General features: G+C 38.9%; 1 protein-coding gene across 1 annotated transcript; it reads right to left on the bottom strand.

Moving 5' to 3' along the window:
• Nucleotides 1-734: 734 nt before the first annotated feature.
• LOC135779575 (uncharacterized) lies at nt 735-14,546 on the bottom strand. Its single transcript, XM_073816110.1, has 5 exons — nt 14,414-14,546; nt 9,144-9,702; nt 5,946-6,000; nt 5,497-5,617; nt 735-2,756 (listed from the first exon to the last, which is right to left on the bottom strand). Exons 1-5 carry the CDS (start codon nt 14,442-14,444, stop codon nt 1,873-1,875), a joined length of 1,650 nt encoding a protein of 549 aa, XP_073672211.1. The 5' UTR covers nt 14,445-14,546; the 3' UTR covers nt 735-1,872.
• Between the last annotated feature and the right edge of the window lie 1,556 nt (nt 14,547-16,102).

The raw sequence follows: 16,102 nt of genomic DNA, 5'->3' as shown, positions 1-16,102 counted from the left end.
TTCTGCATGACAACCCATGTGTCTTAATGTTAAAGGATTACTCCATTCTTAAAAAAAAATCACTCGGCCAAAACAGTCAAAATCTTTTTCACATAGCTGACCACAAAAATATTTTAAAGATATCATAGATATGGATTAAACTCTGCAGACCCTGTACCAGGTCCAAAATGACTTTCTACGACTTAATATGAAATATTCCTTTAATATTTAATGGTCTGCCCTGGGCCCAGTACCCCATATGAGATACTGTTTGAAAGCTTAGAATGTCTACTTTCTGCAAATATGCATCACTTTGACAGATATTTTACTGTAAGAAAGTTATTTACATTTGATTTACACTACTACCCCACCAAATTTGTATATTATTTAATATTTATATATTTCATATCATTATTTTTGGTTTATTCATCACGTATCCAACAATTGCCGAAAGAACAAATGCTACACCATCTTTTATCTTAGGTCCTACTCTACAAAATGAGTTCATTCAAAATGATGTACACTCGCTCACTCACTATTTCCCATACAATGATACAACGGGAGACAAACCCATAACTGGAATCCACTGAAGGATACTGACAGTAAACGGCACAAATTTATTTTATTCCCCATGTTAGTCTTTGTTGTCAGTTATTTTCTACTTCTTAAAAAAATAAACAAACTGAAAATGTGATATTTTTATTGTAAAATATAAAACAAATGTTTATTAAATATAATAAATAAACATAATCGTATATAAATATGACAAGCAGTTGTTTTCTTCTCATACAATAAACATGACAAATGTGACAAAAAGTTAACAGTTAAAAAGTAAACTTTACGGTTTCACAGTACAATCCATAAATCTACATGGGTGTAAGTGGGCGTACACACCAAAACCTTTAAATGCGGCTGAAAATGCCTGGAGGATGACGAATCCCAGCTGTTTTTTCAGCCGAGCGCTTTGGTAGCCGTGATACTTGAGCTGTGAGGCCGTAGGTGGTTGTGATACTTGTCCTAACCCTAGCTCCTCCACTGTGATGGACGGTCGTGTGAGAACTAGGGTGGCCATTCCTGCCAGTCCCGCCGGACACGTCCCGAACATGTTTTCAGGTGCGTTCTCCGGAAGTCACATTGGTCGACCGCATACGTCATCAAGGTTTAATATTTCAGGTTCAATTTCAGAAAAGCAACCGTTACATTTCAAGGTAAGAATGAAACTACAATAATTGTATGTCTTAAGAAATAAAGCTTAATTTTTCGAATGCATTTTGACTGAAATGTGAGAATCTCGATGGTGTATTTCGTCGAGCAATGCAACTTCTGGGGAGCGCATCCGAAAACATGTTCGGGAGGTGTCCGGCGGAACTGGCACGAATGGCCACCCTAATGAGAACTGACATTGATAAGCGGAGCTTTTCACCCAAAGTTGAATCTCTTTCAACTCTCGAGCGCCTGCTTTCATTGCCGTAAAAAATCCTACTGTAGCTGCTGGTTTATTTGAAAAACGCAGAGCTTCCATTGAAAACATCTGAAAAATGCGCCGGCCGCTGGCGTAAAAGCTTTGGTGTGCACGCCCCCTAAGGGTTTATGACAAATCTCTGGGACAGCTCTTTGACGCGTGGTTTTAGAAATCACACACCCATTTTCATTCACTTCTCCCCCATAAAGTGGACTCAATTGTCATCCGCTACTTAGGGAATAGGGGACATGGTTTTGAAAACATTGGAAAGGCCAGACACACACACACAATTGTTTCTTGTTAGACTTTGAACCAGTATAACAAGAAACAATTAAAAACTTTTATGCAAGTAAAATGATTTTTATTTGAAATCTCCAACATTATTTCTGATGCGATACTTCAAAATGTGCACAAAAGCAGGGGGATGGAATCTACTGGTATTGTTCTCCGGTGTGAATTCTCATGTGGACTTGAAGACTACGTTTGTGTCTAAAACTCTTTCCACACTGAAGACATGGGTATGGGCAGTCACCAGTGTGAATTCTCATGTGAACCCTTAGGTTAGTTTTGTGCCTGAAACTCTTTGTACACTGAAGACATGGGTATGGGCGCTCTCCGGGGTGAACTCCCATGTGGGTTTTAAGACTACTTTCTTGTGTAAAACTCTTTCCACACTGAAGACATGTGTATGGATTCTCTCTAGTGTGAATTCTCATGTGTTCTTGAAGATTATGTTTGTGTTTGAAACTCTTTTCACACTGAAGACAAGAGTATGGACGCTCTCCGGTGTGAGTTCTCATGTGGACCGTTAGATTAGTTTTGTGTGTAAAACTCTTTCCACATTGAAGACATGGGTATGGATTCTCTTTAGTGTGAATCCTCACGTGGACTTGAAGACCATGTTTGTGCCTGAAACTCTTTCCACACTGTTCACATGTGTATGGGCGCTCTCCAGTGTGAATTCCCATGTGGACCGTTAGATTAGTTTTGTTTGTGAAACTTTTTTCACACTGAAGGCATGGGTATGGACGGTCTCCGGTGTGAATCCTTATGTGATTTCTAAAGTTTATTTTTCTCCTGAAACTTTTCTCACACTGAGGGCAGGTGAAAGGTTTTTCTTCAGTGTGGATTTTTATGTGCTTCACAAGGTATGCTTTACTTTTATACCCATTTCCACAATGATGGCAAGTAAAAGATTTGCTGGCTTCTGTTGTTTTTGGAAAAGAGTTTTTCATCTGCAAACAATCAGATTTGTCTGCCTTTATGGAATTATATGATGTTCCTGATGCTGATGATGATTCTGGTTCCAATTGGTCTAAAATAAACAAAACAAGTATTTATTTTTTGTAAAAAGTAGCCAATCACAAAAAAATACTGTAGCTGGGCTTTCAGGCAGGGTCACATTTATTTGAAAAGAAAATTCTGCCATTATGTTTTCAAAACCATAATATTTTAACAAAATCAAAATTATATCATAGCAGGTTTTAGCTGTAATGTTTCTTATCAATCATTGATGAAGACTCAAGAATGGACACCAACCTGTTTGATTCTCAGTGTCTTCATTACTCATTCTGCATATGATGAAGTTGACCTTCACTTGTCGAATAATAGGAATTATTTCTCTACTGATTCATTAAGGGCTTTACAAAAGGAATATACAAAAATCTTGATCCTGTGTGGTTCGATGAAACAGACCTGTCAAAACGAATAAATACATTTTTCACAGGAACACCGTAAAGAGCACCTATGGTCTGATTCACAATTTTACATTTTCTTTGGTGTGTAAGTACATGTTAACGATATGCAAAAGGTACAACCTCAAAGTAAACGATGACACAAAATCGTGGATCAGACCATTGGTGCTCTTTAAATAAATTTTCGATAAGCAGTATGACCTGCCATGTAAAACATAAATTTCCAAAACAGCAATTCAAAATGTATACAGTGAAGTGAAGGATGATAAAGGAATTAAATTATTTACAGCTGGGAAAATAATTATTTGACACATCAGCATTTTTATAGAAATTATCACCTGACCTAAATCCCATAGAAAATCTATGGAGAGAACTGAAGATCAAAGTTCATAAAAGAGGCCCAAGGAACCTTCAAGATGAAAAGACCATTTGTGTAAAAGAATGGGCCGGAATCACTCCTGAGCAATCCAGACGACTGGTCTCTCCATACAAGAGGCGTCTAGAAGCTGAAATCACCAACAAAGGCTTTTCTACAAAGTATTAAATAAAGTGTGTTCAATACTTATTTCCTGTGTCATTTTAGTTTATTTATTATGACTCAACTTGTATACTTAAATGTTCTGATTTCTTTGTATGAATTCAACATTTGGCTTGATGGCTACATCTGGTGGAAATTTTGTCTCAATAGCCCACTTAGAAATCCCCTTATTGATAGAAATGCTGATGTGTCAAATACTTATTTTGCCCACTGTACATATCATAAAAGTTAAAGAGCTTTTAGCTTGCAGCTGTTTCATTCAGAAATTATCAGCATATATTTTCTTCTTTTGCATAGGATTGGAAATACATAGTTTAACCTATATCCTTTGTGTATGCTGTTTGTGATTCTAGTTGTGTAGAATGTATAGAAATTATGTCTTCAGTGACTTTTTGCCACCCCAATAAAATCACTGGGTCTTTTCTGGCCACCTCTAAAAAAAACTTTCTGGCTATGCCCCTGCTAAACATAATATTAACAAATGATAATGAATCTACCAAAAACAAAATACATATATAATAAATGTTAATTTACGGTTAATTTTAATCTGTCGATTTAATCACTTGTCATTTTCCCAATCTTTGACTTAATTTATTCACTCTATTGCACACAAAACAATAGACAGGGAGCTTTAAAGGGGCCATTTCACAAAATGACAAATAAAACATTGATGTCCCAAGAGTATGTTTGTGAAGCTCTAGTTCAAAATATCATATAGATAATTTATTATAGCATGTCAAAATTGACACTTTGTATGTGTGAGCAAAGATGTGTCGTTTTTGGGTGTGTCCTTTTAAATGCAAATGTGTTGATCTCTGCACTAAATGGCAGTGTCGTGGTTGGATAGTGCAGATTAAGGGGCGATATTATCCCCTTCTGACATCACAAGGGGAGCCAAATTTCAATGACCTATTTTTTCACATGCTGGTTTACCAAAACAAGTTACTGGGTTGATCTTTTTCACATTTTCTAGGTTGACAGAAGCACTGAGGGCCCAATTACAGCACTTAAGCAAGGAAAAATGCAGATTTTCATGGCATGTCCCAGAGGTTACAAATTCTAATCTCTATCCCCCCGCCAATAAAAAGTTTAAATATTCAGTATGGGAATAATTTGGGTATCCGAAAATGGCACTGGACTCTTTGGGGCGGTTTCCCGGACAGGGATTAGACTAGTCCTAGACTAAAATAAATGTAAGAGCTGTCCAGAGTCAAAACAACTTGCACTGACAAATCTTAAAATACATCAATGCCCTTTGTTTTGCCTAAAAATGCACATAAGATATGTTTGTTAAAACTAGTTATATTTCCCAATTAAACTCAGGTCTAGTCCTGGCTTAAGCTAATTCCTGTCCGGGAAACCACCCCATAGTCTCCCATTTATGCTGTTACCAGTTTGGTTTAGTCTTGTCTTATCTAAAGAGTAGAGAAAATAATCCTTTTTTTGTGCAAATGAGAGATGTCCAGCTTTATTTGATCTTTTTTTTTTTTAATGTAGAATATGCACTTCGAACTGCTTTCATTTAAGGGTCATTACAGTTTATGTTTATATTCATAATGATTAATGTTTAATAACATATAGCGTGAAAACGTGATATGTTCTGAGACTGTTTTTATACCGTGAAAATCTCATACCGTTAACTTACTACCCTTACATCTCATCACATTAACCTCCCTACGGTGTAGCCTACTAACCTGTATTAGAGAAGATCCTCCTGATATGCCGACATAGTTCTCTTGACCCCTTTCTCAATTTCATTTACACTGGTTTATACGTCTCGATATCAGTGAATACAATAGCTTGTTCTTGTACGGTAACGTTACCTTCACTTTTAAATTCAGCTTTCCCTTGAAGCCTTAACTCGAGCTGTGTTGTGTTCGCTGGCTTCTTCTTTAAAGTTTTATGACGGTTGTCAACCCGGTTTAAAGGTGCATTTACCGCCATCTATTGGATAGGAGTAAAAGCGCTGGTATGGAAGTATGACTGATACGAAAGAGACTGTGACCATATCACATCACATTAAACATAATTTTTTTGTATACTGTTATAATTTAATTTTAGAGATTTTAAGTGTAAAAATGACCTGTTTTGTAATTATCACTAAATAATCCCTCAAATTATTAACTCTCCCCATATTAAAAATATTGGCACATTTTATGAAATAATCTTTAGGTTTATAGTCAACAGACCTTTGCTCATTCATCAGTAAAATCACCTGGCTACTGGCAACTCTGTCAAGGGGCTACGGCATCCAATGTCAACGTCGACTGACAAGATTACGAGGGGTCAAAGACACCATAGTGAGCCACGCAGGGAAGGCCCTAGCCCTAAGACAAGAGATCAAAAAGGGGCCATTACACTAATTGACAGATGGACACGGGACAGTGGGTTCTATTCTACATACTTTATAATTCCCAAAAAAATTGGCTGTATGCATTTCCCCTACCATTAATCCTGCCCACCCTGTGCAGGATTATAGTCAAACACCACGACACATTAATGATCACTTCTCAGTGGCCAAGGAGAGTTTGGTTTCCGATGTTGCTGCGGCTACTGGACGGAGAACCCTGGTGCCTTCCAGTGAGGAAGGACTTGCTGTCACAGCTAGGTGGCCAGATCTGGCACCTGGATCCAGCTCGACTGCAGCTCCGGGTTTGGCCACTGAAGGGCTCTCTGAACCGGCCATGGTCAGCACCATTAACAGCTCTCAGGCACCGTGAAACTCACCGAGTGGTCAGGGGTGTTCACTGGTATGCTCACACAAAAATCGCTCCAAAAGACGCATTCCAACAGGTTTTATCGTAGTTTTTACCAACTCCATTGACTTGTATTAGATGTCCTGTGAGGTACGGTATTACTCCGCGCCGGGAACTTTGTTTCTATTCTTGCAATTGGCAAAGGCGGATTAGCGCCACCACCTGGGCTGGAGTGTCTATTATTCAAGCTCTAAGCGGAAGAATGTACGGGTGTGAGGCGTTTGGAAAAATAGGTCCACAAGTTATCAACGAATGCTAAAACAGCTGTTGGAAAGCATCTTTTGTGTGAGCATATCAGTGAACACCCCTGACCACTCGGTGAGTTTCACGTCTTTGTAAACGAAAGTTTAATGCATTTTAGTAAGGATTGTTCCAGTGCACCATTAAGCCCATTGTAGAGGTGTGAGATGAAACACAAAAATTCTCAGGGCAGCCGCAAATGTCGAAATTTCAGTCAAAACCGTTCTATTTCATCATAAACAATCTGAAAACAGGGCTTTAAGTCTAAAATACCGAACTTGTCCTTTAAAGGCAGAGTGCACAATGTTTGAAAAATGCTTTGGAAAAGGGAGCCGGAACGACTACCAAAACACACTTGTAGCCAATCAGCAGTAAGGGGTGTGTCTACTAACCAACATCCTTGCCCGGGTTGCGTATGTGTGGGGCGGTCTTATCAAAAGAAGGTCCAGATTCTATTGGGGTAAGGGCGTATATGTTTAGGTGATTTCAAATATCAACATTGGCTTTCAAACATTGTGCACACCGCCTTTAAACTGGGTACTAGTGAGTCTATTACTTAGATTAACGGTGTGGCAAAGCCAACTTAAACAATCAGAAAAAACACAAAATGTTGGTAATTTGGCACCCCAGGTGGAATCTGGAGCTCTGCAGGCCACCACAGATGCCAAAATGAGCCCGGCCAGTGCAGCTGACCCTGACCTTTAAAAATCCACCCACCTCTGCATCCACCAATCACGTTCCTCCATAAATTAACTAAATCCTGCGCGAACACACACACAAATAGCAAAACAGCATACAATACAGATGCAGAGGATCCACCATTCAGCCAAAAATATAAAACCGAACATATACATATACAGAACATAATTTTACCGAACAATAACCTTTTGGATAATGTGATTAGTGACGTTACCTTCGTGAACGAAACGTTCTTTTTGAATGAATCTTTTAGGTGAACGAATCGTTCTCGTTCACGCCATCCATTGATTCATATTTCTGGTTCACTAAAATTTCTCTCCCTTATTGAGTAGCATGGAGAAAGAAGCGCGGCCTTCATTCTGCCTTCAAACAGTGACAAAAGTACGAGCCAATGGCAATCGAGTATGAGCTGTGGCCGAGCATATGATTGGCTCAACGAGCCGCTGTTTTGAGTCTGAACGAACGAGAGAGAGAAAGATTGCGTTCTTAAACAAACTGAATGACTGGTACAAGTTACAACCTAATGAAGGAGTGCATTTAATGGTGCAATGTAAACAACCTTGTGAAAGAATCATGTGGTTTTATTTTAGTAACCATGTTCAGGCTGACCATTTACCTTAATATAAATGATTATAAAGGTTATTACTTTAGTAAAATGTGGTATTTCTGTTTAATATAGTTTTACTACAACTATCTTGGTCACTCTGGTTACTGTAGTAAAAACAAATGAAATGTGTGGCTGCTGCTGTTCTGTTAGCGTGAGCCAATTGGGTTTTAGTAAGAATATATAATTGGTTTGAGCTGCTGAACGAATCCACCCTTTCACTGAACTGCATCTAACGAAGTCATGAATGACATGACTGAAATTATATGATTCATGAACGAGGATCTGCCAATCACTTCTTTATTTCAAAGTCTTTATTTACAACAAATCCAGTTTAGATGTACTATAAATGTACGTGTGTCTTAATATATTCTGTAGCTTGATAAAATTATGCTTAATATTTCACAATTTGAGCTTTATTAAAAACTAATGAGTTTTTGTAAAAAGTCTTCCATTGTCTTTTAACACATATGTCTGAACGAATAATTTTGGGGAATGAACTGAAAACGAACGAGTCACTCAAATGAACAAAAATTTCCATCACTAGATGTGATTAAATAGCAACCAGCATAGAGTGAGAGGCGCATACGCTTTATAAATGCAGATAACAAGTTGGCAGTCTAAAAGCATTCACTTCTAAAAGCACAACACTTCCCTGCCGAGTTTTTACAATAATCTATAATCCCACTATTATCCACAAGGTAGCGCTCTTACCCAATTTATAAAAAACTGAAGTATCAACTAATTCAAAAGCATAGAAAACTCAAGTGTTTGTTTTGATAATCTTTCTGAATCTGATGTCTAACAAAAGTCCTTAACAAAAATGCAATTATCTCAAAAAATGATGACTGGCAAACTTTTTGAAAAATGGCTGGCGGGGAATAAGTTAAAGTGTCTGGGAATGAGCTTCTTTGCTATTCTCAGCCAAATCAATTGGATACCCGAAAACATTCGATGCATACCTAAAAGCAATGTGCAAATCTGCGATTTCAGTCTTTGCACGCTAAAGAAACTTTTGACACACTTTAGACATTGTTTTCCAGTGCAAATTGTCATGTGGTTTTAATTTTTGTCTGAAACTTTTTCTGCATTACAGACGTGGATGGATTCTGTCTGGTGTGAATTCTCATGTGGATTTTAAGTTTACTTGTACTTGTGAAACTCTTTTTACACTGAGGACATGTATGGATTCTCTCCAGTATGAATTCTCATGTGGGCCTTTAGATTACTTGTATTTGTGAAACTCTTTCCACACTGAAGACATGTGTACGGACGCTCTCCAGTGTGAAGTCTCATGTGAACCTTTAGATTAGTTATTAGTTTGAAACTCTTTCCACACTGAGGACATGTGTATGGACGCTCTCCCATGTGAATTCTCATGTGGACCATTAGATTCTTTTTGTATCTGAAAGTCTTTCCACACTGAGGACATGTATATGGACGCTCTCCGGTGTGAATTCTTATGTGATTTCTAAGGTGACTTTTCCATTTGAAACTTTTCTCACACTGAGGGCAGGTGAAAATCTTTTCTTCAGTGTGGATTTTTCTGTGCTTTGTAAGGTGTCCTTTACGGTCAAACTCCTCTCCACAGTGATGGAAAGTAAAAGTTTTGCTGGCTTTTGTTCTTTGTTTCCTTTTTGGAAAAGTATTTTTCATCTGCAAACAACCAGATTTAGCTGCCATTATGGAATCATATGATGATTCTGATGCTTCTTCAAGTTTCGTTAGATCTAAAACAAAGCAAAACAAGTATTTAGTCTTGATTTCACAGACAGGCTCACAAATTTCAAATAAAGTCTCCAAATCCAATGATGAGATTATAGAGCATCAAAGTTTGATTACACATTGATTTCCATCTTTGAAATGGCAATCATGTCAAAAGATGAATTATATTTAAGTGTTATTTAATATTATAAAACGGTTAGTTCCAATCCTTGATTCTGATTGGTCAATAGGTGTGCTTTATTCACAATAAAACACGGCTATGACCGCTTCACCCAACGGTTCTGTTTATCACTGCGCCCTTAGCAACCACACGTATCGGTTTGAGAACAGTTTGTTGTTTTTATTTGAGCTTTCATGCATATTACACATTGGAACACATTTTTGTTCATGGTCAGGGACAATTTTTTCTAGCGGAAGGAATGCTTTATTGATTTAACTTCATGAAAGTTTCACTAATATTTTTACTTTAATATTGTGTGGTAATCGTTTTATAAAAGCAATAAGGTACTTGAGGCAAGTGCTGTATCGTGAATAAGTAACGGCTGAAGGGCGTTGTTAGGCACGACGCGAAGCGGAGCACAGCCTCTCGTACCTTATTGCTTACATATTGAATAATTTTTATGGCATATTTTTAAAGATATGCATTTTCAAAGAGTGAATTTTTGAGTTCTTTACTCTGTAAATATTCAGTTTTAAAAACACAGTTTCAAGTTTTTAAGATAACGAAGAAATTTTGAACACCAAATTCAATTTTCTAAAATTAAAACGCAGAAATTCAGATCCTACAAAAAGTGGGTCAGAGGTCAAGCTTCCGGGTTGTACAGAGAAGAATGGTAGATCTTGGAAAAGTCAAACAGATAACTATGTAGACAAGCTAATATGCTTTGACTTTGATATCCTCATGCTATCGCCCCAGGAAATTAAATGATGTTTAAAACTGCATTTGTTCAAATGGATTTCTTCTTATGCACCGCAGGTTTAGGCATACAATGTTTTTACCATTCAGTTTGCAGACTAATTTAAGTATTTTGAGTTTTAACACCACAGGGTCATTCGGGGCCCTGGTCCCGTATTTATCAAGCTTCTCAAAAGTGCAAGTGTAGAGACAGGGGTGCAAACCATAGACTGTAAAAAAAGATGGACGACGCCTGTTCGCTCTTTTCCATTGGTGAAAAGTGAAGCCGCCAGGGTCCCGATATGGCGCTGACATCTTGGGTCTTGAGTCTGCGCAATAGCGATTTCGGGACCAGTCATGCGCAGTAGTAAGTAGGAAGGGAAGCCGCGAAGTCAAAACCCCGCCCTTGCTCTCGTAGAATGCGCATATCACACGATATCACAGCTGTTAATCATGACGTGACACCACCGTTTTTATATCATTAAATAACTTACTAAACACAAACCTACTTTAAAAACAAACATTTCAATTTACATCAGCGTGATAAAAACTACAGTAAATGACAGAAACCAGCTTCGGAAAAAAGATAATTGAAGTGCAATTAATTTTTTTAGTTGGTCTCAAGTCCCATTGAATAACATGGGGAGGCGGGGTTTATGACCTATACTGGGACCAGTCACTGGGGGGCAATCGAGACGTTTTGGCTTCACTTTTCAGGGCTTGTGCGGCACGCTTGGTGCAAACTCATCAGGGGAGAAAAAGGTGACAATATATATATTAATTTTCATTTGAATGTTTTTATTACTTAATCATTAATTGTAAATCTTATTAATTTTAGTATTTACTAATACATTTATCAAATTTGAAACTGTTAACATTAGTTAAAGGGATAGTTCACCCAAAAAAAAAATTCTGTCATTATTTACTCACTCTTATGTTGTTAAAAACCCGCATACATTTCTTTGTTCTGATAAACACAGAGGAAGATATTTTGAAAAATGTTTGTAACTAAACCTTTAGTGGACCCCATTCACTTCCATAGTAGGAAAAACAAATGCTATTGAAGTAAATGGGGTCCACGAATGGTTTGGTTACAAAATCTCTTCCTTTGTGTTCATCAGAACAAAGAAATTTATACAGGTTTGTAACAACATGAGGGTGAGTAAATGATGACTGAATTTTCATTTTTAGGTGAACTATCCCTTTAATGCCCCTCAAACTAACATCAATTACTGTGATGACATAAACAAGAAAATTAATTACAAAAGTGTTACAAAAATTTGTATTTCATATTATTAAGTACACATCAACAAATAATTCAGGGTCTGTTCTGTTCACAGTCATAGCTCTAATACAGTATGAATATGAACCCTGAATAAGCAACTCAAATCAAACTCGTGTACAATTCGACGTACAAATCTTATTAAAAGGTAGAAAAGTGATTTAGTTAAGAGCAGTGAGAGATTTAACAAACTGTTACACATGCGTTTTCTCTTTTAACTGTTTACTTTCTCTTAAGACCTAAATGGTCGTGTTTATGACTATGTGTTATACTGTTCTGTATTTTCAGATATGAAATTAATATTTAGTTCCCTAGCTCTAGGACACAGTTGGCAGTAACAATGACTGAGATTATTTTAGTATAGCAGTCATAAAATGACTGGTTTCTTGAAATATTGTTATTGTAAAATATTCTTGTAAAAAATAAGTTATTAATCATTGTTATAATTGTATAATGTAAAATGCAATTGTGCAAGAAAAAAATTTCTCTGCTGTCATTATTTCCAAACTTTTTATGCCATTTATGCCTCCAAAAATGTTAATAATGTTCATGTTAAATATTTTTAAATACATGTTTATTGTTGTGTAGAAAAAGTGGGTTTAGCAAAAGGACATTGCATAGAAGTGTTAGGTTTTTCAAAAAAAGTCAGAAAAAAAAATGGGGGGCCTTTGCCCCAGTACAGCTTTATGTCTCACTTAACTTGGAGAATCACTGAACTCCACAAAATAATTTAAAGATGTGCAGAGTTGCGTTACATGCGTACAGAAATACTTCACCTAAACAAACCCAATAGAATCTGGAGCTTCTTTTGATAGACCTGCCCCACACATACACAACCAAGGCAACAATATCTGTTAGTAGACACGCCCCTTACTGCAGATTGGCTTCAAGTGTGTTTTGGTAGTCTGCCCGACTCCCTTCTCCAAAGTGTTTTTCAAAAATCACGCACCCTGCCTTTAATGTATAAGTTCTCCTGCTCTCTCCATCTCTGCAAATGTCTAATAAATGCCCCCGCACCTTCTCGTGTTTGAACTCATTTATCGGTAGATTAACAGAGCGCATAATAACTTAAAATGATTGACGCATTGTGCAAATGAGCAGTAACATTGCCTGGTGGTACATTCCATTTTTTTGTCGTGACTGCCCTGTGCTCGCGCTGTCTGAAAAACTGGTCGCAGTCTGGAGACCTACTAGCACAGTGGTTTTCAAACTGGGGGCCGGGGCCCCCAGGGGGGCCGCAAGATGGTGCCAGGGGGGCCCCAGTTTTATGACATTTTATGAAATACATTAATTTATCATGAATTCTGTGTAATTAAACCTAAAAAAATAAGGCTACTAACCAAAAGCACTACTTTTTTGTATAATTAAATGTTTTTTTTTAAATGTTGAGTTTTAGAACAGTTTTTTGTCACAAATTTTCTTTGGGGGGCCGTGAAGGAATGGACCGTACACAAGGGGGGCCGCACGCTGAAAAAGTTTGGGAACCACTGTACTAGCACATACAGCTGTACACTCACCACATTGCAACAGTTAAAAAGAACCCTCAAACTGTTGCACTACGCACGGAGTATATTAAAAATTAATCGTATTAATTCAATAAAAAAAATAAAAACAGTACTGGGTATGAACCGGTAAACCGTCCAGTAGCATTACATTTAGGACAAAAAACTCAATTTTTGAAAACACATATCTTTATAAATATATGATATAAAAATTATTCAATGTTGTTAAATAACGTGTTTAATTTAAGTTTACGCATTTCAAATTCTAAACGTTTTGTCAGAATTCTAGCTCCATAGCTTATAATAAAATCTTTAAGGTGCCATAGAATAAAAAAAATTATTTACCTAGGCATAGATGAAAAATAGGAGCTCTGTACATGGTAATGACACTTGTGAGCCTCAAACGCGTTTGTTTCCTCGTTTTTATGTAAATCTCATGCATGCAAAAGACTGCTGGAAAACAGACCAATCTCAACATAACCCCATCTGTGACTTCACGGTCTAGATGTACGCCCCCAACATTAAATTACACATTAAATTAATAACAAAGTTGTTAAAATGCTAAAAACAAAGTTTTGACTGCTGAGTTAGTGCTATATGCTAGTTAACGCTATATGCTAACGTTTGGGATGTTACAGTTACATTTTGCATGTCCATACTGAAAAAAAAAACAAGCTTACCACTCAGAAACGTCTATTAATGATCTCCAAACAATAAGTTGTTCTTCAAAATCTGTTACTGTTACTGACATGAGCCTTAGAGCAATCAAAGCAGAGCTCAATATTATTATTCATGACCCTTCCAAATAGGGCAAATATAGACCATTTCATTCAAAGGACAAATCCTAGGGTTGTAAATGGACATGTAAAACGTTTCTGGATAATATTTGCACTTAATACAGTTACATTACTTCAATGTTATTGTAAAAGAACAATTTAACATTATTTCAATGCATTTCTTTGGCACCTTTAATAACATCATTGCGTGTTTCAACTGTAATGTTTCTCATTAATGAAGACTCAAGAATGGACACCAACCTGTTTGATCCTCAGTGTCTTCATTACTCATTTTGCATATGATGAAGTGGACCTTCACTTGTTGAATAATAGAAATGATTGCTCTAATTCAGAGCTTTACTGAAGATAAAAAAATCTTGATTCCTTTTGACAGACCTGTCAAAACAAAAGAATATATTTTCACAAGAACACCTGAAATCAAGATCAACTTAATAAAAAAGTATTTTCTTATGTTTGCAATCATGCTAGATCTTAGTTTTGTGCCCTAATAATAATGTAAAAACTGACAATTTTGGGTGAATGCATATCAGAGGGCCTTTTTACACCAGGGAACCAGTGGTGTAGTCTACGTGATACGCAGGTATACGCCGTATACCCACTAGAAATGGTCAAGGATTTCCGTATACCCACTAAAAATAGCGCGAGGATGCGTAACAGCATGGTTCCCTGTCGAGAACGTTCTCTCGACATTGCGTCAGTTAGCTGACGCTATGGGATTGATCCTTCAATCACGATAACCCTGAAGCCTTATTGCACAACGCCAGTGCAGTTGAAACTCGCGCTGGCCAATGACGCTCAAGACGGCAAAAGAGGGCGTGGCCTTCTCACTATAATAGCAGCCGTCCTGAGCGAATATCTTCAGTATTTTCTCCTTCACGAGCAAGTTTTACCCTGCAACGAAGACATCTGTTGAGTACGCGGATAAGACGGACGTCCCTCTTAGCGATCCAGATGTCGCGAATGTGCTCACGGTGCGGAGGTCCTGTCGACCCGCCCGATTCGCACAAACTGTGTATAGTATGTCTGGGGCTTCTACACGCAGAGACGGCGTTGGTTGGGTCGGAGTGCCCTCATTGTGATGAGCTCACAATGAGGGTGCTCAGGACTCGGCTCAACATCGCTCTCGAAAGCTCCTCGCTGCAGCCTCCCACTGCCGCCAAGGTGCCGCTGGTGGGGGCTCAGCCACCGACGGAGAGCGAGCGCGTGCCGGAACGCCGCGCTTCCCCTCCCCGTCGCTCTCCGGTTCAGTTCGTCGCCGAGAGCCTGCGTCCTGAACCGGGAGCTGCCGAGTCTGTCTCCTTTGGGGTCCCCGCAGAGGAGGATGAGATGTCACTGACGGCGTCTGACGGAGATTGGGACCAATCTCCGCCTGCCGCGTCGGAGGCTGACGCCCACCCCCCCTCCTTTCACGAAGAGCTGGTGCGCATTCTCTCTAAGGCCGTGCAGGATTTAGAGATCGAGTGGAGTTCCCCGCAAGAACCCCAAAGGAGCAAGCTCGATTCGTGGTACTTTGACTCGGGCCGCCGCGCCGCCGCTCCGAGGAAAAGTGCCCCTTTCCTCCCAGACCTGCACGATGAGGTCACCAAAGCGTGGGCGACCCCCCAGGGCGTCCGCGCTCGCGCCGGCGGGTCTGAGCTGTTTTCTAAAGTGGACGGGGCGGAGGCTCGTGGATACCTGCATATCCCCCCCGTCGAGGAAGCCGTGGCGGCCCATCTCTGCCCGTCGTCCTCCTCCTTGGGTGGTGAGGCTTCACTACCCTCTAAGGCGTGCCGCATGACGGCGCACCTGGCTGATAAAGCCTACGCCGCGTCAGGGGAGGCTCTGTCGTCGCTACACACCATGGCGGTCCTCCAGATTTTCCAGGCGCGGGCTCTAAAGGCGCTGGACGAGGGCAGCACGGACCTGAGTACCTTCAGGGATCTGAGGGCG

This window comes from Paramisgurnus dabryanus, chromosome 10 (assembly GCF_030506205.2).
Source record: "Paramisgurnus dabryanus chromosome 10, PD_genome_1.1, whole genome shotgun sequence".
NCBI classification, from domain to species: domain Eukaryota; kingdom Metazoa; phylum Chordata; class Actinopteri; order Cypriniformes; family Cobitidae; genus Paramisgurnus; species Paramisgurnus dabryanus.
The sequence above is the reverse complement of the archived record's forward strand: the minus strand, read 5'-3'. Positions and strand labels throughout refer to the sequence as shown.